Source organism: Chrysemys picta, chromosome 1 (assembly GCF_011386835.1).
Source record: "Chrysemys picta bellii isolate R12L10 chromosome 1, ASM1138683v2, whole genome shotgun sequence".
NCBI lineage: Eukaryota > Metazoa > Chordata > Testudines > Emydidae > Chrysemys > Chrysemys picta.
The window spans coordinates 82,939,648-82,964,386 of NC_088791.1; the positions used below are offsets into that span (position 1 = coordinate 82,939,648).

Genomic DNA, 24,739 nt, shown 5'->3' on the forward strand with positions numbered 1-24,739 from the left:
CAAATGCCAGAGGCCTTTGGCAGTAAGAGGGGTGAGGACAGGTGCCCTAGTCAGAAGGTGTGGACCCTTCCCCCAAGGGTCCTTCCTGGACTGGTTTAACCTGTTCTCTCTCTTTCTCCCCTTTCTAAAAAAGAGCTAAATAGGCTTCATAAATTTCATAGAATATCAGGGTTGGAAGGGACCTCAGGAGATCATCTAGTCCAACCTGCTGCTCAGAGCAGGAGTAATCCCCAGACAGATTTTTGCCCCAGATCCCTAAGTGGCCCCTCTCAAGGATTGAACTCACAACCCTCTGGGTTTAGCAGGCCAATGCTCAAACCACTGAGCTATCCCTCCCCCCAAGCATATTTTCTTATTTTAAATGCTCAATCAGAGCTGAAATCATTTGCGGTAGGACTGAGTTTCTGCCCAGCCTGCAAAGAGCTGAAAATCACTAAGAGACTGATGTGCAGAGGTCACAGTAGAGAGGCAGGTGCCAGCAAAAGGTGACTGACAGTCGGCTGGTGAACAAGCGGCCAGCAGGGCAGCTGGCAGAGAGGTGCATCGAGCAGGTGGACAGCGGGAGCGGCTGGCGAGCGGCCAGCTGGCAGAGAGGACCAGAGCAGAGCCCCGCAGAGAGGGGCAGCGAGTGAGTGCCTGAGCAGCAGAACGAGTAAGATGCCTCTTTACCACCCCCCTCCCCCCAGGGTGGGGGTAAACTCTGCAGATGCACCTCTGAATTGTGGGTCTGCTCTGACCAAGGAGAGCAACTGAGAGTGGGGTGCAGAGAAGATTCAGGCACATGAAAGGGACTTTTGGGTTGCTGGACTTAAGACCCTGAGCAGAAGAGGACACTGCCCAACTTACTTGTGGGGGTGGGTCTTTTGCTCATAGTTTATGTTTATGGGCCCTGTTTGCGGTGTTTTCCCAAATTAACGCTGAATTATTTCCCTCCTTTTAATAAAAGTTTATTTTCTACACTTGGACTCTGTGCTTGCGAGTGGGGAAGTATTGATCTCAGAGGCACCCAGGGGTGGTGTGTAGTTTTCCCAGGTTACTGGGTGGGGGCTCGAGCCAGTTCTGTGTTGTATCAATGGAAAGGAACCCCTAGATATTGAACCTGGTCCTGGTTGCTGCTGGCTCCACCTGGCAGAAGGTTTACATTACAAGGCCACTGACACTTGGGAAAGCTCTAAAAAAGTGGTCCCCATAGAAACTGTTCTAATATGTCACATGTTCAGCTTTCCTTCAATTCTCTCTCTTTTGTTATCATTTCTAAAGATAGCCACATGAAAGAAAATATTTATTTCTACAGCCTTATCTTTGGGCAATTGGGCCAAGATCCTTAGAGGTATTTGGGTGCTTATCTGCTTCTTTAGGCACCTAAGTCCACCATTTAGGTGGACAGCCTCAAAACCACCACTCTGCTGCTGCCTAAGTCCACATGGTGCCTAGTTTCTGCTAGTTGGCATTCACAAATCCTCTGTAGCCCTGATGTCACCTTACAGCTAATGAGCCTCTCAAATCCTAGCTCAAGCCAAAGGCCCTGAAGCAGTATTCTCAAACTAGGCAGGGGAACACCTATTTCACGAGTGGGGCCCAATCCTGTAGGTGTGCTCTGAGAACACCTTAGACCTGTTACACTTTGCAACAGGAGGGCCAGGCGCAGACCACTGCTAGGGAGAGAGAGAGAGAGTATGTGTGCACATGCGAGTGTGAGAGAGAGAGAGAGAGAGAGATGGAGAGGCGAGGCCGGCAGCACTGCTACAGAAGACAGCTGAGGCACTGGGAAGTGTATGGTGAGTGTGAGAGAAGAATTGAGCATAAGTAGAAGACAAAAAGAGAAAGAAACATGGTTTCATGTCTATGGTATAGGCTACCTAAGCAGCTGATCTGGCTTTGATATCTCACTCCAGAAGCAGGTTCATGGCTGTGGATTCCAAGCAGAAGGAGGTACCTATAACACCAGGTCAGCTATTTAGGTACCTAAATTCCGCTCTTCTCCCTGAATCTCTCCTCACCTATCTTCTTGGTATGTCACTCCCCACTAGCTTCAGCAGCTCTCCACTCAGCTTGCTGGCTTCGGGGGATCCCTTCCTTAGGAACCTAACTCTCCTGGTGGTTTGTATGGGGAGCTGAGAGCCTAAGGCCTGGTCTACACTAGGCGTTTATGTCGAAGTTAGCGCCGTTACATCGAATTAACCCTGCACCCGTCCACACTGCGATGCTATTTAGTTTGACATAGAGGTCTCTTTAATTCGACTTCTGTACTCCTCCCCGACGAGGGGAGTAGCGCTAAATTCGACATGGCCATGTCGAATTAGGCTAGGTGTGGATGGAAATCGACGCTAATAGCTCCGGGAGCTATCCCACAGTGCACCACTCTGTTGACGCTCTGGACAGCAGTGCGAGCTCGGATGCTCTGACCAGCCACACAGGAAAAGCCCCGGGAAAATTTGAATTGGAATTCCTTTTCCTGTCTGGCCAGTTTGAATTTCATTTCCTGTCTGGACATCGTGGCGAGCACAGCAGCACTGGCAACGATGCAGAGCTCTCCAGCAGTGATGGCCGTGCAGTCTGTGAATAGAAAGAGGGCCCCAGCATGGACTGATCGGGAAGTCTTGGATCTCATCGCTGTGTGGGGCGATGAGTCCGTGCTTTCTGAGCTGCGATCCAAAAGAAGGAATGCAAAGATCTACGAGAAGATCTCTAAAGCCATGGCAGAGAGAGGATACAGCCGGGATGCAACGCAGTGCCGCGTGAAAATCAAGGAGCTGAGACAAGGCTACCAGAAGACCAAAGAGGCAAACGGACGCTCCGGATCCCATCCCCAGACATCCCGTTTCTACGAGGCACTGCATTCCATCCTCGGTGCGGCCGCCACCACTACCCCACCAGTGACCGTGGACTCTGAGGATGGGATAGTGTCCACGGCCGGTTCCTCGGACATGTTAGGGGACGGGGAAGATGAGGAAGGAGATGAGGAGGGCGAGGCAGTCGGCAGCGCTCACAACGCTGATTTCCCCGACAGCCAGGATCTCTTCATCACCCTTACAGAGATCCCCTACGAAGCGTCCCCAGCTGTTACCCCGGACACAGAATCTGGGGAAGGATCAGCCAGTAAGTGTTGTAAACATCTAAACATTTATTTTTAACAAAACAGGAATATTAACAATTAAAAGAATGGGTTGTTCATGATTAGTGTGCCCTAGGCGCTTAACGGTTTAGTCATGGGCAGTGCAAGTTTTGAAAAAAAATCTAGCAATGTCCGGTTTTCAGTGATTGTCCTGCACAAGCTGCTCTACTGTTTATTCCCTGCTACTGCAGCTACAGTAAAATGCGGTCTATGTGTCCGGGGATAGAGCAGTAATCCTCCTGGGACATCTCGATGAAGCTCTCCTGGAGGTAATTGGAAAGCCGTTGCATGAGGTTCCTGGGGAGAGTGGCCTTATTGGGTCCTCCGAAGTACGACACGTTGCCGCGCCACGAGACTATCAAGTACTCGGGAATCATTGCTCTGCACAGCAGGGCGGCATACGGCCCTGGTCTTTGGAGGCTTTCCCGGAGCATTCTCTGTCTGTCGCTCTCAGAGATCCTCATCAGGGTGATGTCGCCCATGGTGACCTGCTTTGAATTAGGTAGGGGAATGTTAGTGTTGGGACTGCTTTCACGTTCCTTTACAGAACTGTAACCGCTGGTTTGTAGCCACGCGGTGGAGGCGGGAGAGGGGCAGCCGAAAGGGATCGTTCCCGGGGACAGCCGCGAGGGGGTGGGACAGGGGCAGAGTTCCCGCTTGCCCGGATTGCTGGCAGCAGGAACTGACATTGCTTTAAATGGGAAATGAGGCCAGTGGTAATATAAAAGTTTTAAACTGCCACAAGTGTACGGCTTACCATGTCTGCCTGCAACAGAAATTCCGTTGTCCTGCCCCGCTTCTCAAATGTGCTGTGCAAGACCCCAGGCATTGAATGCGAAGGCCAAGAATTCGACCTTGTGCTGAGTGCGCATGTGATAGGTGCTGTGCATGGTCTTGTTCACAGAGAAAGACTATGTTCTTTGTTCACAACTACATTTATCTTTCTGAGGAATTCACTCCCTTTTTCCCATTCCCACAGCCACATCTGCGACTGTCTCACAACCTAGCCTGGAATCACACTCCCAGAGGCTAGCGCGGATTAGGCGTAGGAAGAAGAGGACACGGGAGGACATGTTCTCTGAGCTTATGGCCTGTTCCCAAGCCCAGGCAGCACAGCAGACCCAGTGGCGGGAGAACTTGACCCGAATGCACCAAGCCAACATGGATCGGGAGGAGAGGTGGCGGCAGGAAGACCAGCAGGCGACTCAAACGCTGCTTGGACTACTGAGGGAGCAAACGGACACGCTCCGGCGCCTTGTGGATGTTCTGCAGGAACGGAGGCAGGAGGACAGAGCCCCGCTGCAGTCCATCTCTAACCGCCCTCCCCCGCCACCAAGTCCCATACCCACCTCACCCAAAGTGCAAAGAGGGAGAGGCGGCAGAGTCCCTGCTAACTCTCACTCCACCCCTGCAGAGAGCTCTAGTAGCAGAAGGCTCTCATTTCCCAAAATTTGAAAAGTTCTTTCCTTCCCGCCTGACATAAGCCCCCGTCCAAGTTTCACCTCCCAATGCCATGTGTAGTTGATAATAAAAAATACGTTTCTGTTAACTACTGTTTCAATCATGTTCTTTTGGAGGAGGAGGGGAAAGGGGGTTGGTAATTGGACAGGACAGTCACCTTTGGCAGGGTACATAGTCGGGGACAGGCACAGCAGCAGGGCACATACACAGTGCAGTGATGCAGTGACTAGTTACCCTGGTTAGTCTGGGAGGTTGTTTTCATGTTATGTTGGGGGGGGGGGTTGCTCTGTGACTTTGTGGCGGGGGAGGGCAGTTACAGATCTTAAGCGCCGGTCCTTAGGCAGGATCACAGAGCCACACAGCAGGGGATCTGTAACCGTCCTCCCCCTGCCACAAAGTCACATAGACCCCCCATACACACAGTCCCGATCAGGAGGGGTGACAGGCTCTGTTGAAACAACCATCCCACCGCAGCGGAGCCTGTCAATCCTTGAGTTTAGAAGCTGCATTCGCGTCACTACACTACACCCGCTCCGCACCACAGTCTGCGTCCCAGTTTTAAAAAATTCCCGCGAAAACAGTATTAAAGAAAACGGTGTGCTTTAACAAAGTAGAACTATTTTTATTTCGAAACGTGTGTTGGAAGGGGGGTGAAGGGGGTATGTAACTGGATAGGATAGTCAACATTAACTGGGTAAAGAAACGGGGGCAGGTTTAGCTTCTCAGTACACAAACTGTAAAGTCACAGGTTACCCTGCTCACTCAGGAACTTTGCTTTCAAAGCCTCCCGGATGCACAGCGCTTCCCGCTGGTCTCTTCTAATCGCCCGGCTGTCTGGCTGTGAGTAATCAGCAGCCAGGCTATTTTCCTCAACCTCCCACCCCGCCATAAAGGTCTCCCCCTTGCTCTCACAGAGATTGTGGAGCACACAGCAAGCTGCTATAACAATGGGGATATTGGTTTCGCTGAGATCACAGCGAGTCAGTAAGCTTCTCCATCTCCCCTTGAGACGGCCAAAAGCACACTCCACCACCATTCTGCACTTGCTCAGCCGGTAGTTGAAGAGTTCTTTTTCAGTGTCCAGGGTGCCAGTATAGGGCTTCATGAGCCAGGGCATTAGCGGGTAGGCTGAGCGGTCCCCGAGGATGACTATAGGCATCTCCACATCCCCAACAGTTATTTTGTGGTCCGGGAAGTAAATACCTTGCTGCAGCCGTCTAAACAGACCAGAGTTCCTGAAAACACGAGCGTCATGAACCTTGCCCGGCCATCCCACGTAGATGTTGGTAAAACGTCCCCTGTGGTCCACCAGTGCTTGCAGCACCATGGAAAAGTATCCCTTTCGGTTAATGTACTGGCTGCCCTGGTGGTCCGGTGCCAGGATAGGGATGCGAGTTCCATCTATGGCCCCACCGCAGTTTGGGAATCCCATCGCTGCGAAGCCATCTATGATCGCCTCCACGTTTCCCAGGGTCACTACCTTTGGCAGCAGTACATCAACGATTGCCTTCGCTACTTGCATCACAACAACCCCTACGGTAGATTTGCCCACCCCAAACTGGTTCGCGACTGACCGGTAGCTGTCTGGCGTTGCAAGCTTCCAGAGGCCTATGGCCACTCGCTTCTGTACACTCAGTGCAGCTCGCAAGCGGGTGTTACTGCGCTTCAGGGCAGGGGACAGCAACTCACAAAGTTCCAGGAAAGTTCCCTTCCGCATGCGAAAGTTTCGCAGCCACTGGGATTCATCCCAGACCTGCAGCACTATGCGGTCCCACCACTCAGTGCTTGTTTCCCGTGCCCAGAATCGCCGTTCCACGGCATCAACATGACCCATTGCCACCGTGATGTCCTCGGCGCTGGGTCCCCTGCTTTCTGAGAGGTCTGTGCTACTCTCAGACTTCAGGACATCACCGCGGTGCCGTAGCCTCCTCGCCTGACTTTTCTGCATCTGCCTCAGGGAAACCTGTATGATAAGCTGCGAGGCGTTGAGAGCGGCCACAACTGCAGCGATGGTCGCAGCGTCCTCCATGCTCGCAGTGCTGTGGCGTCCACGCTGTCAATGGCTGGAAAAGTGCGCGAACTGATTTCCCGCCGGCGCTTTCAGGGAGGGAGGGCGGGAGCGATGGACGGATGACGACAGTTACCCAAAAGCACCCTCGACTCATTTTGTTACCCAGAAGGCATTGCCGGCTACACCCAGAATTCCAATGGGCAGAGGGGACTGCGGGAACTGTGGGATAGCTGACCACAGCGCACCGCTTCGAATGTCGACGCTTTCACCGTTAGCGTGGACGCACAAAGTCGAATTACTGTCCTTAGTGTGGACACACACATTCGACTTTGCAATATCGATTCCAAAAATTCGATGCAAGTAAAATCGAACTACTCTTGTAGTGTAGACAAGGCCTAAGTCAGAACTGAGGATTCCATTAGTCAGCAGGCTGCCTAGGGGTTAGCTGTTGCAATGCTGAGTGGACAAATGCTTAAGTAGTGTGAGGATCTGAGCCCTAATAGCTGGTAGCTTGATGCTGTTTGTCTGATCCTAACATCCTGTTTCCACTGTGAGTCTTTACAAGCAAAAACAAAAAAAAGGGGGAAATGGAATAGATGTACACTATATGGGCATTGTCTGGAACCTGTCAATGAGATGTCAACCTTGGTAAGCTTTCCCCTCCCTGCTTATGAAAGGGCTAAATGAAAGGCTGTTTGAGAGACTGATTGGAGAGAGAATGCCTTTGAGAAGGTTGTGTTCCACAGCTGAGGGCCACAGGTCTGGCCTGAACCCCAGGACTGGGAGTCTCATTATGAGAACTTGTTTCATTCCCTTGCTGTAAGCATGAAACATTGAGGAAGAGGACGAGAGCCTGCTGACTATAAGCTTTTTTCTGCTAAGTCATTCCACCAATTTACAACAGCCTAAGCAGAATTATTGCTAAAGAGAAATGCTTTAACTTCGCTGCAGAGTCTTGGGAGAATGTGAGAGTTCTCGCCCCTGCAAATTTTAAGTTATCTATCCAATAGCATTAAAAAGTATGGAAATCAACACTTAAGGGAAGGTAGATGTATATTCAAACACATGTTCAGTTATACAGACTTAAATAAGTATACATTTGCAAAAATATCACATTGCATATTCAAAATTCAACATTAATGCTACCCCTGTGCAGCCACTCACCATCCAGCTAACATAAGAATCACAACTTATGAAGTCTTTAAAGTAATTGATTACAAATGAGCATATAATATACATTCTATAGACATGTTGATTCCCTTCTCTCTAAGGTAAATAAATATTTTACTAGCGTGATTTGTTGAAACTGAGGCCTAGACATTTGGAAAGGATTGGATGATAGTGCACATGTGTGAGGTGACGTCTCTGACTCACAATGGAAGGTGAATAGGGAAGATATAATCATAGAGATCATAGAAATGTAGGACTGGAAGGGATTTTGATAGGTCATCTAGTTCCCTGCACTGAGGCAGGACTAAGTATTCGCTAGACCATCCCTGACAGATGTTTGTCTAACCTATTCTTAAAAACCACCAATGATGGACATTCCACAATCTCCCTAAGTAATTTGTTCCAGTGCTTATCCACCCTTACAGTCGGAATGTTTTTCTTAATGTCTGGCCTAAATCTCTTTTGGTGCAATTTAAGCCCATTACTTCTTGCCCTGACCTCAATGGCTAAGGAGAACAATTTATCACCCTCCTCTTTTCAAGTATGTAAAATATTGTTATAGACTGTTTTGCCCCCTTCAGTCTTCTCTTCTCCAAATTAAACAAACTCATTTTTTTCAGTCTTTCCCTGTAGGTCATGTTTTCTAGACTTGTAATCATTTTGGACTGTCTCCAACTTGTCCACATCTTTCCCGAAGTGTGGTGCCCAGAACTGAACACAGTACTCCAGTTGAGTGGAGTAGAGTGGAAGAATTATTTCTTGGGTCTTGCTTACCATGCTCTTGCTAATACATCCCAGAATGATGTTCACTGCTTCTTCTTTTTTGGCAACAATATTACATTGTTAACTCATTTAGTTTGTGATCCACTATAACCTCCAGATCCTTTTCTGCAGTACTTCTTCCTAGGCAGTCATCAGCTGCACAAGTACAAAATAGGAAATTATTCCTTCCTAACTGTATTACTTTGCATTTGTCCTTATTGAATTTCATCCTATTTATTTCAGACCATTTCTCCAGTTTGTCAAAATCAAATTGAATTATAATCCTGTCTTCCAAAGCGCTTGCAACATCTCCAAGATGTATATTGTTTGCACACTTTATAAGTATACTCTTTATGCCATTATCCACATCATTTATGAAGACATTGAACAGAACTGGACGCAGTACCGATCCCTGTGGGACCCCACTCGATATGCCCTTCCGGCTTAATTGTGAACCATTGATAACTACTTTGAGTACAGTTTTCCAGCCACTTGTGCACCCACGTTAGAGTAGGCTTGTCTAGACTATATTTCTCTGCTTATTTATGAGAAGATCATGAGAGACAGTACCAAAAGCCTTACTAAAGTCAAGATATGTCACATCTACTGATCCCCACCACTCATCCACTAGTCTTAGGATTTCCAAACCATGCAGAGAAGCTAGATGGAGTAAATTGGGTTTTTTGCCTCAATATATGTTGGATGGAGTTGTTAGACTGTTTTGGAGAATGAGCTGTGATATATTGTGGTCTCTTCACTATGGTGGATAGTTGGGATTTGGGAGAGTTAAGTCTCTGATCTGCCTATGAAGAGTAAAATGGCAAGCTGTGGGTATCTCTAGCTAATAAAATAATGAGAGCATTAACTGAAGGATGGTCTGTAGTAAGGTTTATGAGCCATGTGTGACAGGTGAATGATGGTTTGATGGTAGATGGAGGTAAAAGGGTTTCAGATTTATAATGGAGACTGGGTAAAGTTATGACAGAGTTAAGGTTCTTTGGGGAATATGTAACATCATATTTTAGAAATGGTGGAACAGTGAAATCATTCTGGGAGACCATAGAAAAGAATTGTCTTAACAGGGATTTTGCTTCTTCCATACTCTGGCCTATTCTTATTCTAGAGGCACTTATTATGCAATTCCATTCTGCAGGTGCTGGTAACAATTCCATAGTAAAAAGTTGAGTTAAGTCCTGAATTTTAAAGCAGAGGTTCATCATTTGTTATAGATGAACATTGCAGTATATCATTTACTTCTGTGGGAATTCTGTACCACTGTGTGTGCACAGAATTCATGTCACCCACGGATTTCTTTGCTTCCCTGCAGAAAAATGGGGAAGCAAAGAAATCAGCGGGGGACACTCACCCCTTCCCCAGCAGCCTGGGCACGTCTATTTGAGTGCCTGGAACAGCCAGCGGAGACGTGCATCAGTGGGAGGGGGTGAGGGGGGCTGGGCATGTGTGGATGGGGAGACACCAATCATTACTGGGGGGGGCAGGGTTGTGGGGGCATACATGGGAGTGAGCAAGACTCTGTCCCTCATGCTGTCTTGCTTTTGTGGTGCACCTGGTGTGGAGGGGTAAGGCTTTGGATTGTTTGGAGGTAGGCATGAGGCAGGCTCTGTCCCCTCACACAGAACAGAAAATATAGCGGCCTGCCTGCCTAGTTGTTCCTGTTGTTGTTAGGAAATTGTTCCCATGCTTAGTGAATTCCCCCAGCATAAAACAGGTGTAAAAGTTTTACGGCTCCTTTACACTGCTTGAGAGGTATAAAGGAGCCTTATTGTAAATGACAGTAAGGGAATCCTCAGCTAGGAAGATCTATGTACTGTCTCACTTTTTTCCTATGCCACAGTGGGGTTAGATTACAGCTCAGAATCTATTTTACTTACCCATTTAAAAAAATAAAGACTTTAAGGGCAAATAAAACTTTTATCAAGCAGTCAATAAAATGTCAGGACAGTCAGAATCAAGCATTTCCCCAAGTAATCAGCCAGAATTATAACTGGAATGCAAGGTATTCGTTACCAAGTATCTGTAACTTAACTTCCATGTATTTAGGAAATGCTGAATAGTTAGTGACTTTTTTCTGTATTGTCGCTTAAATAAATTACCAAAATAATTGAAAGTAATGAGATTATATTGTGCTATTTTAACAAATAAAATATGCAGAACAAAATTTTTAATTTTTTGGTGCAGAATTCCCCTAGGAATGATCATACCCCAACTCATAGCTCTTACTTTTTGAATACCAAATGAACATTTGGAGAAGTAAATCTGTTAGCCTGAGTTAAAATAATGTATAATGAGCTCTTAAGGAAATTTAGAACTTATTTTTAGATCTTTCTTTGACTTTGATTTCTTTAATAATGGCATAACATAGCCTCTTCAAACCTTCCATGTAGTTAAAATTTACTGAAATCTTGTGCAGAAGGTACATTTGAAAAATTAGTTTGTTAAGCTATGTTATTAAAGATTGTATTGAATTGTTATGATTGCACAGACAATAGCCAGTGACCAGTGACCAGATCAACAGCTCAGGTCACTCTTAAGAGGAACCATTGTGCTATCAGAAGTAACGCAACCAATCATCATCCTTCCTTTACAGCTCATTTGCATGCAACAATTCTATTGGTTGTAATGAACCAGCACTGTAAAGGGAACTATATGCCTTTGTCAACAGTTCTTACTGCTAGATCACTTGGCCGCCACTGCCACAGCAGTAGATGGTTCTGTGATTGCATGTAGGTTCTTGTGCTCCATCATACGGGAGTCTCTTTTCAACCTACTGGATTAAGTTCACTGGAGAGGGTCAGGACTCCCGCTGGACAGGATGAACACTTTCTCTATACGAACATGGATACCACCCATTACCCACACATCCCCACTTATCACCTGCCTGGTTCATAGCCTTGGTCTCCCCACTACAGGCCTCCTGTGCACATAACCTTGTTCCATCCATTCTTCGGCCTCCCCTAACTAGACATTGTTACTGAATCCCCTTGACCCTCACCTCCACATTCCTGCTCACCCATACTTACAACCCCCACTGAACCCTCATTTCCCCCTTTACTCTGTAATCCCCAGTCATCCCTCCCATACTCCTCATACATTCCTGTTTATATCCCATCATCCCCCCTTCCACACCCACAAAGGCGTGATCTCACCCATCACCTACCTCATTCTACCAAGTCTGCGTCTGGGCTCTCACAGATAATCAAAACTGGAAAATGAAGCAATGGGTGAGATTGTGTGCTGTGCAGCTTAGAAGTGCAACGCATACAGGCACCGCCCAAGGTGTTGGAGGAACCAAGGTATCTTGAAGACACCTTTTCACCCTCCTGATCCTGAGCTGTTCTGAGCACTGGTGTAGCCTGTGTGTGATTTAACCAGCTTTGGGGGACTCCAAAGTTACAGCAGCCCATCCTTAGCAGCCTCTGGGCAGCACCACCACCTAGAATCTCTGCAGTACTACCTGCTGTGTGTGTGTATCCTGGAAAAACCAATCTAGTAAATCAATTGCAAATTAAGCGCCAGATTCACCTGTATGCTTAAGTAAAGGTTGAAAGTACATATCAATTTAAGGGTAGAAGACATTACAAAAATGTTGCAACTTTTCTAAAAATAAGTATTGCAGACCCAAGAAATTGAGAGTTAAATTTAAAAGAAATCCAAACATGTTTAAGGTATGGAAATGTGTATGTAAAGCACCCAAATAACCTTAACTCTGCCCTTTAGTGACACCATACAATTACAATTATAGCAATTTACTGTTGGCAGATCTAGGTTACATTAAACTGATTTTTAAGGGTAAGTTAGGGTTTTTCATTATTTTTCCTTATGTCATGTTATAAAATCAATATTGGAAATGTGCTGTACTATTCTTGTAATACTATTTTGGACTTATATAGTGCCTTGCATCTGAGGTTTTCAAAATTCTTTACAATAGCTATGTTGGGTATGAAATGTTACATTGTTCATGGCTTATTAAATTACATGTATGTATTAGACCCAATAATCAGTTTTTAAGGATATTGCAGCAATCCAAGAGGAGTCTAAGCTATCATCTTGTGACTCCATTTTGTGACCCCTCGATGCACTGTCAGCTTAGCCTGGATGTAACTGGATTTAACTGTTTTTTCCCACCACTGGGTTATCCTCAAGATTCTACCACCTCAGACTGTTTCCCGCTTTCCCAGGATCATACCATGTTTTCCCGCCACAAACTGTATAAAAGGACTGTAATCACAGACTGGTGGTGCAGTCCATCTTAGTGACTGTGCATGTGCGGCTCGGGTCTCCGTGGCACCAGTGCACCATCAAAGAATACCATTCACTCCTGAGGTGAGAAGAAAGAAGAAGATGCATTCCACCTTACCTGCTCCTGGGAACGTCAACAACCAGAGGGTCCTCGGTCCATTTCTTCCATCCCAACTGTCATCGAGGGACTCTCCAGTGCTCCTCTACGGGTGCCATGGAGTGGAGGTCCTGGACTTCACCGCCACCACGGAAGTGCTTGGAATATAGTGAAACATAATAATTAGGGTTTTCTTAGTTGGGGTTACATTTTCAATTGCCAGGGTGGGTTCTGTATTTTTGGGCCTGAGGTTTATGCTCATAGGAAGAGCTGCTGTGTCTCTGGGTTTGTGTTGTTTATATAGTTATTGCTCGTTACATTTATCCCTTCCCTTATCTGTAATGTATCCCTTAATACACTTACCTGTTGTTTAAGCCTTATTTCTGGTCAGTCTTTATTATTTGTGCACCACATAGGGAAGAGGGAAGGAGATCTGCACCAGTCCACCGGTGACAGATACAGCAGAGGACGGGTCTGCTCTTCTGAGAAAAAGGGGCTTGTTTTTATTCTGTTACCTACACCCGTTACACAATTAGAGTTATCTTGGCTCCCCTTTGAGATAACCGCTACAGCATCCCTGCAAGGCAAGGGATTATTGCCAATCTCCATTTACAAATGAGGTAGTACAACAATGTATTCTACCCACCTTCTGGCAATTAGCTCCTCCCTGTACAATGCCCCCTTTCTAGCCTTTCACTGTTGCAGTTTTCCTCCGGCTCACAGAGTCGCAGTACGGCTGCTTTGTGACTCAGCCCTCCGGCCACGTTACACTCTGATTTCCCCTTTTTTTGGGTGTGTGTGTGGGGTGGGGGAAGGGGTGTCTTTCAAAGTCTCTCTGCACAAGCAGTATCAGGCAGCCCTCATGCCTGCTACCCGGACTATGTCACTCCTGCAGTCTTCCCATTCACTGTCCGAAGCAATACCACTCTGCAGTGGATGGTACAGGGGAACCCAGGCCCACCCTCTACTCTGGGGTCCAGTCCAGGACCCCTCAGTGAGCAGTTAAAATTCTGGGTCTTCACCAATCTTACTGCTCTCTTCCCTGGACTACTTCCTACTGTGCTTCTTTAAGCTCCTCCTTCATCCAGGGGTGCTGGAACAATTTATATAATGGGGGTGCTGAGAGCCACTGAACCAAACTTTGTATATGATGGTAACTACTTCAAGCCAGGGGAAGCGGCCACACACCCAGGACTCCTAGTTCCAACACCTATGCCCTCACCAGTCTTCCTAGTCAGCCCCCTCTTTCCTAGGCCTACTGGGTAAACCCTTCCTCACAGACTCCTATTCACCCTTCCTTCTCCCTTATCTCAGGGGATGAGACTGCAGACTTCCTGTTGCCAGCCTCCTGGCTTTATAGAATTCCTGCTTGTTCCCTTACAGGTGATCTCCCTTCTAATTAGTGCCCCCACACAGCCTAAATCTCCCCTGTTTGTAGCTTAATTGACTGATTGGGCCTACATGGCCTAATTCAACTTGGCGGATAGGGCGAGTACACCCCTTCATGGGTAGATGGAAACACAAGAAGTTGGTGACAAAGAGGGAACAGAACCTGAGTTTCCTGTTTCACGTGCTTGTTTTTGCTACAAACCATTCTTCCTTGGTGTCACAGTTTGTGGCACAGAATATGAACACATTGTAGATATGTGGAACAGCAATATATCTCTGTTACTTTTTATATGCAATTCTGAGTTGCTTCTCTTTCTCCTTGCCACTGTATCACAAACACTTTCAATAAAGAGTCACCTTTGGCGCAAAAAAAAATTATGTGATTGAAAACAACATGCTTTGGGTGCATGTTCATGATTTCTTTGGTCAGTCATCTACAATAGTTTGTATTATTTAGAATGGAGGCAAACTGAACATCCATTATTATTTTTTTTAAACAATGCACAAAAGGGTTGTTAGCTGTCAGGATTCTGCTGTACAAAAATATTTGACTTTGTCATAGGATTCCCTTCACTTCAGGATAATGGACTTTTTCAAGCTGTTGTATTATTTGCGGTGTAACAGTTCAGCTTCTTGTGGCACTCACTTGAATTTCCTCTTGTGGGCCACAGAGCAGCCTGTTCTTGTATCTGGAATCTCCTCGTCGTATACGGCAAGAGAAGCAGAAAAGGGTGCAGAAGGCCCAATAATTCTTAGATCAACCACCAAACAAACAACAAAAAACAATAAAAACAAAAAAACAAAAAACAAAAAAGACATCACAGTAGAATTAAAATCCAACATTGCAGAATCCATTTGAATATTCGAAGTATTAAGGTGCACTTACTCTGTAAAGGAGGAGTCTTTCAATACAGCCTCTTGGTTTTCCTGTTGCATTTAATCCATGTGTAGATGTAGTAGAAAATTGACTTGTTGAAATATATTAGGTGAAAAGCAGTTATTGCCCTGTTTTCAGATATGGCACTGAAAATAAAATGCACAGTAATGTTAACAACACAGGCTGTTTAGCCAGCTATGGAGCAGAATAAATTCTCATCCATGTTAAAATAAGTGTACATAAATCCGCAAAAGTTGTTTCAATGTAGGAAGAGTACCAAGTTTAAGCTAAATTCAAAATAGATAACTTTAAGAAAAAAATAAAATTAACTACAGTGGCTTCCCTTTTGCCAGATCTCTACACAGAGTCCTAAATTTGTCTTGCAAATGAGAGAGAAGGACAGAGAGAAGGCGGCAGTTGAGTCAGCGGAGAGAGAGACTAGTGAGTAATATGTTAACAAAGGCTGTGTTCTGTCTCAGATTAAAGAAATTATGTAAAAAGGGATCAAACTTTGTTTTAACTCATGCACATAGGACCAAGTCCTGACGTCCTTACACCATTCTTATTCAGGCAAAACTCACATTGGGTAAGATTCTGCTCTCATGTAATCCCACTGAAGTAACTGAAACTGCTCAAGGTGTAATTACAGGTGAAGTTGGTTCATTGACGTCACTGGGAATTTTCCTCTGAGTAAAGAGTTCAAGATTTGGCTCTTAGTGCTTTATAAATGCACAAAACAGCATGTTAAATTTATTAAACAAAACAACCTTACATGTTTTGGATACATACATTTCTCTTATCAGAACATGTTTCACATTTACAACTAAATGATTTATTAAAGGAACAGAGAGGTTAACTGTAATCAGTTAATTAAATTGATTATTTCAGGTCAGCCTGGGAAAATGTTCAAATATGCCTAAGTAAAAGTGATGGGAGTTTGAGTTTGTATTCACCTAAGTCTCTTGAAAATGAAACAACAGTCTCCTAAGTACTTGGACTGTCCTTCAAACTTTTAAAACTAGTAGCTCTCATCCCTTCCTTCCTTGTTTTTATTCATAGACTGGAAGAGAAAGATAAGTTTTCCTGCTTTTTCAACTCCCAATAGATTTCTCAGTTTTTAATTTTTTAGTCCAAATGAAGAAAATATTCTTTGTGTGCCTGCTGAAGAGGCTACTGCTGTCCAAAACTGGTTTAGCACTTCAACAAACTCTGGTTCCAGGTGCTTAGCTAGTGATTATCAATGGTGTGACTTTCTCTAAAATATCATCAACAAACAGTTCCTGCTTGAATGGTTCACCTCCAGCCCTGATATTATGATTGGTCTGACTGATGGGTGATTATTAGATGCCCATGTCATAGCAGCAGCATCTTCTTCAGTAGTTAGGCATATACCTTAGTACTTTGGGTTGAGAATATTGGCAAGAAAATGAGATTGATTGAGTGCTTGATCCATCTGTTTCTTTACTGCCTGCAAATTAACTTTGCTGTAGGATATTTGTTTCTTCAGTATCATAAGAAGAGCCATACTGGGTCAGACTAGGGTTACCAGTTAGCAACTGTGAAAAAACGGGTCAGCGGGTGTGAGGTAATACGCGCCAATATAAGAAAAGTCCCCCAAAATGGGACTGTCCCCTTTAAAAACGGGAAGGATGGTCACCCTAGATTAGACCAAAGGTCCATCTAGTGCAATATCCTGTCTTCCAACAGTGGCCAATGCCAGGTGCTTCAGAGGGAATGAACAGAACAGGTAATCACCAAGTGATCCATCCTATTGCCAGCGCTGGACTAATTCTCCTGTGGGCCTAGGGCTATTAGATTTTGTAGGACTTCTGGGGGTTTAGAGTGGGGGAGTGGGCTCAGAGTTGGGGCAGGGGATTGGGGTGTGAGAGGGCATGGGAGGGGGTGCAGTTCCAGCTGGGGGGAGCTCTGAAGTGGGGCCAGGGATGGGACAGGTGGTTGGGTGCAGCAGGAGGTTTGGGGTGTGGGCTTTGGGTGGGAGTTTGGGTGCAGGAGGGGGCTCAAGGCTGGGACAAGGGGTTGGGATGAAGGTGGGGATGTGGGGTCTGGGAGGGAGTTTTGGTGCAGAAGGGAGCTCCGGGCTGGGGTATGGGGTTGGGGTGTGGGCTCCAGCCAGGAGGCGCTTATCTTGGGCAACTCTTGGTCAGTGGTGCAGCAGGGCTAAGGCAGGATCCCTGCCTGCCCTGGCTCCTCACTACTCTGCTCCCCGAGGTGGCTGGCATGTCCAGCCCCTAGACAGAGGGGCCAGGCTGCTCTGCACGGTGCATGCTGCCCGTGCCCACAGGTGCTGCCCCCACAGCTCCCATTGGCTGCGGTACCCGGCCAATGTGAGCTGTGGAGCCAGCGCTGGGGGCAGGAGCAGCGCACAGAGATTCCCTGAATGCCCCTCATCCAGGGACTGCAGGGGCACATCAGCGAGTCAGCACTCGCAGCTTCAGCCTGGGGGGAGGCACCGAGGCTCGAGGACCAGTGTCCAGCCCACGGCGCGGAGACTTGCCATGGGCCTAATGAAAAGAAGCAGTGGGCTGTCCGGCCTGCGGGACCCCCCCTTAACCCAAGGCCCTTGGCTGCAGCCCTTAAAGTTCCTGCATTAATTCGGCCCTGCCTGTTGCCCATTCCCAGCTTCTGGAAAACAGAGGCTAGGGACACCATCCCTGCCCATCCTGCCTAATAATCATTGATGGACCTATCCTGTATTAACTTATCTAGTTCTTTTTTGAACCCTGTTATAGTCTTGGCCTTCACAACATCCTCTGGCAAAGAGTTCTACAGGTTGACTATGCACTGTGTGAATAAATGTCTCTTGAAGTTCTTTCCAAATTTCAACAGCATCAGCAATACAGCAGCAATCTTTCTGCAGTTTGTCCAAGGCTATGGAAGTAGGTTTCAGTATATTCAGCACACCTTCTACATTTCTCTTTAGATCAATGTTGACTAATTTGACTTCAATCTATTTTGTCACAATTTTCTTCACAAATTGTCACCAGAATATGCTAGTTCTTAATAAATAGCTCTAAACAGTCAACCAATGAATTCCATTGTACACCTTGGGGGAGAATTAGTTTGGTTTCTCCTCCTGCATATGCTCTGCCCTGAAAGCCAGAAACCTGGGGCTTTAGTGACTTTACAAGGCGAGCAACTTCCAAAGATGTGGACTTTTTGCTGAATATAGCCTGTTGCCAGGGCCCTAAAAATTTAAACTAGAGTCTGTTAAAGTCGCCAATTGACCATGTGTCTTAGGACGTCACATAAGCCAATACCTAAACCATATAGAGCTTTATATTATAACATCTTGCATTGCACTAAGAAACAAATTGGAAGTCAATGTAACAGATGGAGCACAAGTGTACTGTGTTCAGTTTATGTTGTCCTGCCAAGTAAGTGGACTCCTGTGCTTGGACAATCTATTTCAGTGTGATCGGTTTGAACATTATTTCATTTACATGTTGACTAAGAACCCAGTCTTGTGCAGGAAATCATATCTTCAGAAAGTGTGTAGCACCAGAAGTAGCCTGCTTTGCTTAGCAGTTCTGTTTCACTGCATTGTGCAAGGCCTGTATACACCCTTTAAGTCACTGCCTGTGGAGTAGTATAAATGGTTGGGGGTTCTGGATTTGGGAACAGGATATGTCATGGACTCTGACTGCTGCAACTGGAAAAGTGCCAGTAATAAATGTTGCTTCAAATCCAGGGAAAAATAAATTGCCTTAAGCAATAACTGCTGCAGGGTGCAGCCTACATTTTGGGGAAGGAAATGTACATTTGCTATTTCTGCAGAAAAGGACCTAGGGGTCACAGTGGACGAGAAGCTGGATATCAGTCAACAGTGTGCCCTTGTTGCCAAGAAGGCTAACAGCATTTTGGGCTGTATAAGTAGGGGCACTGTCAGCAGATCAAGGGATGTGATCATTCCCCTCTATTCAATATTGGTGAGGCCTCATCTGGAGTACTGTGTCCAGTTTTGGGCCCCACACTACAAGGATGTGGAAAAATTGGAAAGAGTCCAGCGTAGGGGAACAAAAATGATTAGGGGGCTGGAGCACTTGACTTATGAGAAGAGGCTTGAGAGAACTGGGATTGTTTAGTCTGCAGAAGAGACGAATGAGGGGGGATTTGATAGCTGCTTTCAACTACCTGAAAGGGGGTTCCAAAGAGGATGGATCTAGATTATTCTCAGTGGTAGCAGAAGACAGAACAAGGAGTAATGGTCTTCAAGTTGCAGTGAGGGAGGTTTAGGTTGGATATTAGGAAAAACTTTTTTACTGGGAGGGTGGTGAAGCACTGGAATGGGTTACCTAGGGAGGTGGTGGAATCTCCTTCCTTAGAGGTTTTTAAGGTCAGGCTTGACAAAGCCCTGGCTGGGATGATTTAGTTGGGGATTGGTCCTGCTTTGAGCAGGGGGTTGGACTAGATGACCTCCTGAGGTCCCTTCCAACCCTGATATTCTATGTATGTATTCAAACTGCTAATATCGGCATTATACCTTCTATTTGCAAATTTGGGGATGGATTCTTATTTACACTAAGGCCACTTTACACTGCTCCAGCAACATTAAAGTCTGCCCCACTAGGGCAGGAGAAGTTGATAAAATATTGTTTCTTTTCTTGCATAATTATATCTTTACTTAGGACTCAGCAAAAGCAGAATATCTGCCAATTGCTGAGCATGCAATACACGGTTCTGCTTTTGCTGAGTCTTACTGGAAATGATCTAGTAAGCTTCAAAGAGCATCCAGTCTAAAGGCCCGATCCTGTGAGGTGCTGAGTGTCCATGGCTGTAGTGGGAGTTCAAAGTGCTCAGCACCTTGCAGAAGGAGGCACTAAATTTGACAACTGCCACCCAAAGATGGACAAATCTAAATGTCGCACAACAGGCTTTGCAATTGTTATTAACAGACTAAATAAAAATCACTGCAACCACCTTTTGGGGAGTGAATTGCAGCAACTGTTTAACTACAACATGACGCAACAGCTTAAGAAAGGAAATGAAAAAACACAATATTCAATGTAATTCCACATCAAGAAGGGGAATTTAGATAAGGTTCACCCAGGAGTCTGGGATTAATTTTATCCTACTGTTATGAAAATACTGATCTATCATGACTACAGGTGGGAAGAATCTCAGTTTTATGCTTCCTTGAAATTAGCAAAGTGTGTGGATTTTGAAGCTCCCAGGAGGACAGACAAGCTTGTATAAAATGGACTGTTTTCATTTCATGACATTGTGTGAAGGGCCATCCTGTACTGAGATAAATGTTAGCAAGAATCCCAAATTAGCCTGGCTTTGCTTAGAAGGAAGAAGCCAATATCTAGGTCTCAGCACTCCTTCCCCATTGCCCTTGGCCCCTGCTGCCTTCGCCAGCCGCTGGGCCTCAGGCCCCAGCCAAAGGGCTTTGGGTTGGGCCCTGGCTGTGCAGTGGTGGGTGCTGGCCCCCACTGCAGCCTCTGGCCCTTCACCCACCCAGCCCATTGCCCCTGGGCCCTACTGTCTCCCTCAGCCCCCATCCAGCCCCTCCCCTGGCCCCCTATTCATTCCCCCCATGGTGCCTGGCCCCTGCTGCCTCCCTACTCGCTTCCCCATCCAGGGCTTAATTTGTCCCCAGATTTGCAGTGCCTGAGTAAATCTGCTGTGAAAAGTTATATTTGTATGTTAATATCACTTTTCACAGCAAACTTTGCAACTAGCTGGGAGACTGTGAAAAGTGATATTAATATACCGGTATCACTTTTCACAGCAGCAGACTTACGAGCTAACAACAACCAACCAAAAAAGCAAAAGAAACAACAACAAAAAGGGACAAGAACATGCAAAACACATTATTTGTTTCTATTCTGTGTAGGTTCAGTAAAGAATAGAGACAACTATACATTATTTTTATTATTGAGTCTGCACAAATAAAATCCTTATATAAAGAAATTACACTGGACATGTATATGTGTATATTGATTTGTTTTTCCTAAAGTTAATTAAGTATTTTAGGAAAAATTGTCAAAGCTGTTGCGGGCAAGAGTTGGTGGCTGCACTCAGAGGCCACCAAAAATGTGTTGTGAGAACCCCGATGGGTCTCTGTAATAAAGATGAAATGGTTAGAGAAAGTCACACACTGTACTGGCCACAGCTACAGTCCCATCTATGCTGGAAAATCAGCTGTGTGTGGGGCCCCTGGTTCCAATGTTATTCTCCCTCCCCCCCCCCCCCCCAAGAGGTTTAAAACCTGTGTCAGCCTGGCAGTCCAAATTAGGGTGACCAGATATCCCGATATTGTCAAGACCATCCTGATATTAGTCGCTTTGTCTTATATATGCAACTATACCCCCTTTCCCTCCACCTCCCGCTCAAAACTCCTGATTTTCCACACTTACTATCTGGTCACCCTAGTCCAAGTGGGCCCCAGCCATGCTCTCATGGCACCTCCAAGAAGCCTGCCAAAGTCTGCATGGCGCACAGGGTGCTTTACTCCCATCTAGGCGGAGAGGCTGTCGGATGTTTCACTCTCAGCAGGAGCCCAGCGTTGGTTTTGCAGTGCACCCAGGAACAAAGCTGGGCAAGTGGCTGCGGCCCCAGCCCGCTGGATCCTGGAGGGCGCAGAGCGTGGGGTGGCTGGGGAAGGAAACTTGCGCAAGAACAAGTATAAGGCCCAAACCCCCACCCAGGAGCCCAGCCCAGCCTCCCGGAGAGGAACTTCCCATCGCCGCAGCCAGACGGAGGAAGCCGGGGCTGAACGACACAGCGCCTCTGCCGCCCCGCAGCACAGCATGGGGCAGCTGCCGCCGCCAGGCAGCTAGAGCAGCCGCTGAGCCGATGGAGGAGCTGGCCATGCCCATGGGGCCGTGCAGGAAGAAGGACTCCCGGCGCCCCGGCCCCGCCGCGCCCCCGCTGCCCTGGGCGCTGCTGATCGCCCTGGTTGGGGCCGGGGTCGTCGTGTGCCAGCCGCACTACACCCTGCCCGTGCCCATCGACAACATCGCGGCGAGCGGGGACAGCCTCCTGCTGGCGGGCGGCAACTGCATCTACAAGCTGAACCGGTCCCTGAGCCTGCTGCACCTGGCGCACGCGGCGGGGGCGCAGGACTGCTCGCAGCCGGCGGGCACCCACAACAAGCTGCTGCTGCCCGACCTGGAGGGCGGCCGCCTGCTCACCGGCTGGACCCTGTACCACGGCAGCTGCCAGGTGCGGTTCCTGGGCAACCTGACGGTGCTGACCAACCAGACCGAGGTGGTGAGCTGCCTGCCGCAGGGCTCCACCAGCGGGGTGCTCTTCGCGCTGCAGCCCGGCCTCCGCTTGCTGGCGCTGGCCGCTGCCTACTCGCTGTCCAATCAGTCCGACTCCGATCTGAGCTGCGTTCCCTCGGCCTCGGACGCCAACACGGTGCTCACCGTGCGCAGCCTGCCGGAGATGAGCCTGGCCGAGAAGTATTTTGCGACGCTGAAGCGCCCCGCCAAAGGGCCCCCACTACACTTCGTGGACGCCTTCCTGTGGGGCGAGCACCTCTTCTTCCCCTACTACCCCTTACCCCCGGAGGACCACCAGGCGGCGCCGCAGCCCAGCGTGGCCGTGCTGAAGTGCCAGAAGGACCACCTCAGCCTCGTAGGCGAGCTACGCCTGGACTGCGGCGCCCGCAGCACCCTGCTCTCCTCCAGCCTCCTGGAGCAGGCGGGCTTGTGGGCCGGGGTCTTCAGCGCCGAGCCGGGCGAGCGGCGCTGGGACTCCACCGCGCTCTGCATCTTCGACATGCAGCAGATGGCCGAGAAGGGGGACAACAGTTGCAAGTCTTTAGGCGAGAACAATGGAAACCGCGATTGTGTGAGTCTCCCCTTCACTTCGGTTAAGCTTGTTGCCCGCGGAGAAATAGATCAGCTGGCTCCAGTCAAAATCCCTGTCCGAGCGCCCCTGAGCTGATCCGGAGCCAGCACTCAGGGACCTGGCCCCCCAGAAGGCTTAGAGCGAGCTTTATATTTTAAAAGCCTTATGTGCTCGCTGGTCCTTGAGGTAGATGGAATCATTCCCCTTTGCAGATGTGGGAAGACAGACATGTTCACGGTTACATCTCCAATGAGGGGTAGAGCCAGGATTGCAATTTAGGAGACCTTGCTTCAAATCCTCCTACGTCCTGTTGCCATCTAGACATGCGTCCTCCACCCGACCCCTAGTGCACCAGGCACATCTCTGGGGCTGTATAAATAATAATAATGAATACTAAATATTAAGGCTGTCAATCACAGTTAACCCACACACTTAACTCAAAAAATGAATCCATTAATGATACTTATAACAATAAAATACCAATTGAAATGTATTCAATATTTTGGATGTTTTTCTACATTTTTAATATTGATTTCAATTACAACACAGAATACAAAGTGCACAGTGCTCACTTTATATTATTATTTTTATTACAAATATATGCACTGTAAAATGATAAAAGAAATAGTATTTTTCAATCGATCTCATACAAGTACTGTAGTGCAATCTCTTTATCTTGAAAGTATAACTTACAAATGCAGATTTTTTTTGGTTACATAACTGCACTCAAAAACAAAACTGTGTAAAACTTTAGAGCCTACAAGTCCAATCAGTCCTACTTCTTGTTCAGCTAATCACTAAGACAAACACATTTGTTTACATTGATAGGCGATTCTGCTGCTGGCTTCTTATTTACAGTGTCACCTGAAAGTGAGAACAGGCAAAAGAAACAGCAAAAAAAAGACAAGATTGTGATCTGTAAAGAGAGCTCTGGTCTCTGGCAGATCCTCCAACACCCAAGCATTCTGCAGTTTAACCCTCTGCCCCTTCTCAGTTAGGACAGCCTTGTCCAATAATGGATGGAGTATTTTGGAAACTGCATGAGAAGAAGTTGTTTCCCTAACCACAGTTAGGGAAGCACTCTTGAGATCTTTCCAAATAAAACCTGCAATATAAATGTAAAATATTATATTAAAAATAGCTAGTCACATCAAATAAGATTAAAAATTTGTCCCCTTCCAAATGGAATCGTAAGATTAGGTGAGTGAAATCCTGGCTGTATTGAAATCAGTAGCAAAATTCCCATTGATTTCTATGGAGCCAGGATTTCACCCTCTGTTTTTAGGTGTCAGTAACCCACTTTGATTGCTGTGGTCACTGATGGTAAATTGAATGAAAGGCGTTAATAAAAACTCTCTCCTTCTCAAACAATGGTTATTTAGAAATTGAATTTTGGATGCTGGTTCTTTCATTGTAAGTGTTTATATGATTTCTTTACTGGTGATCTAAGGTGTTTTATCAGACTGTCATCCATGGCAAAAGTGAATTATAAACTTCCAATAGCAATCCACACAAAAAACCCTAAATAAATATTTTGCACAGCTCACATATCAGAAATTCTAGAGAATTGGTTTTTGTGACTTTTTGGGAAATGGGTCTAAGGAGTGCAAATACTACAATCTATTATATGGCTGTCATTACCATGGTATCTAAGTATCTAAATATGGAAGACCAACGTCCATTATTTAAAGAATAGTTCTGTCTTAGACGACATGCATAGTCCCATTATTACAGCAATAACTCCAATCTTTCAAAAGGCTTATCTTTACTGGAAAA

General features: G+C 46.6%; 1 protein-coding gene across 1 annotated transcript in view; it reads left to right on the forward strand.

Annotated features, from left to right (window-relative positions):
• The first annotated feature begins 20,688 nt into the window (after window positions 1-20,688).
• The window catches only part of PLXNC1 (plexin C1), a 104,294-nt gene continuing 100,243 nt past the window's right edge, over window positions 20,689-24,739 (forward strand). Inside the window, exon 1 of the mRNA XM_005306481.5 lies at window positions 20,689-22,963. Within this exon, the coding sequence (XP_005306538.3) occupies window positions 21,557-22,963 (1,407 nt within the window). The 5' untranslated portion in view covers window positions 20,689-21,556. The remainder of the gene's footprint in view (window positions 22,964-24,739) is intronic.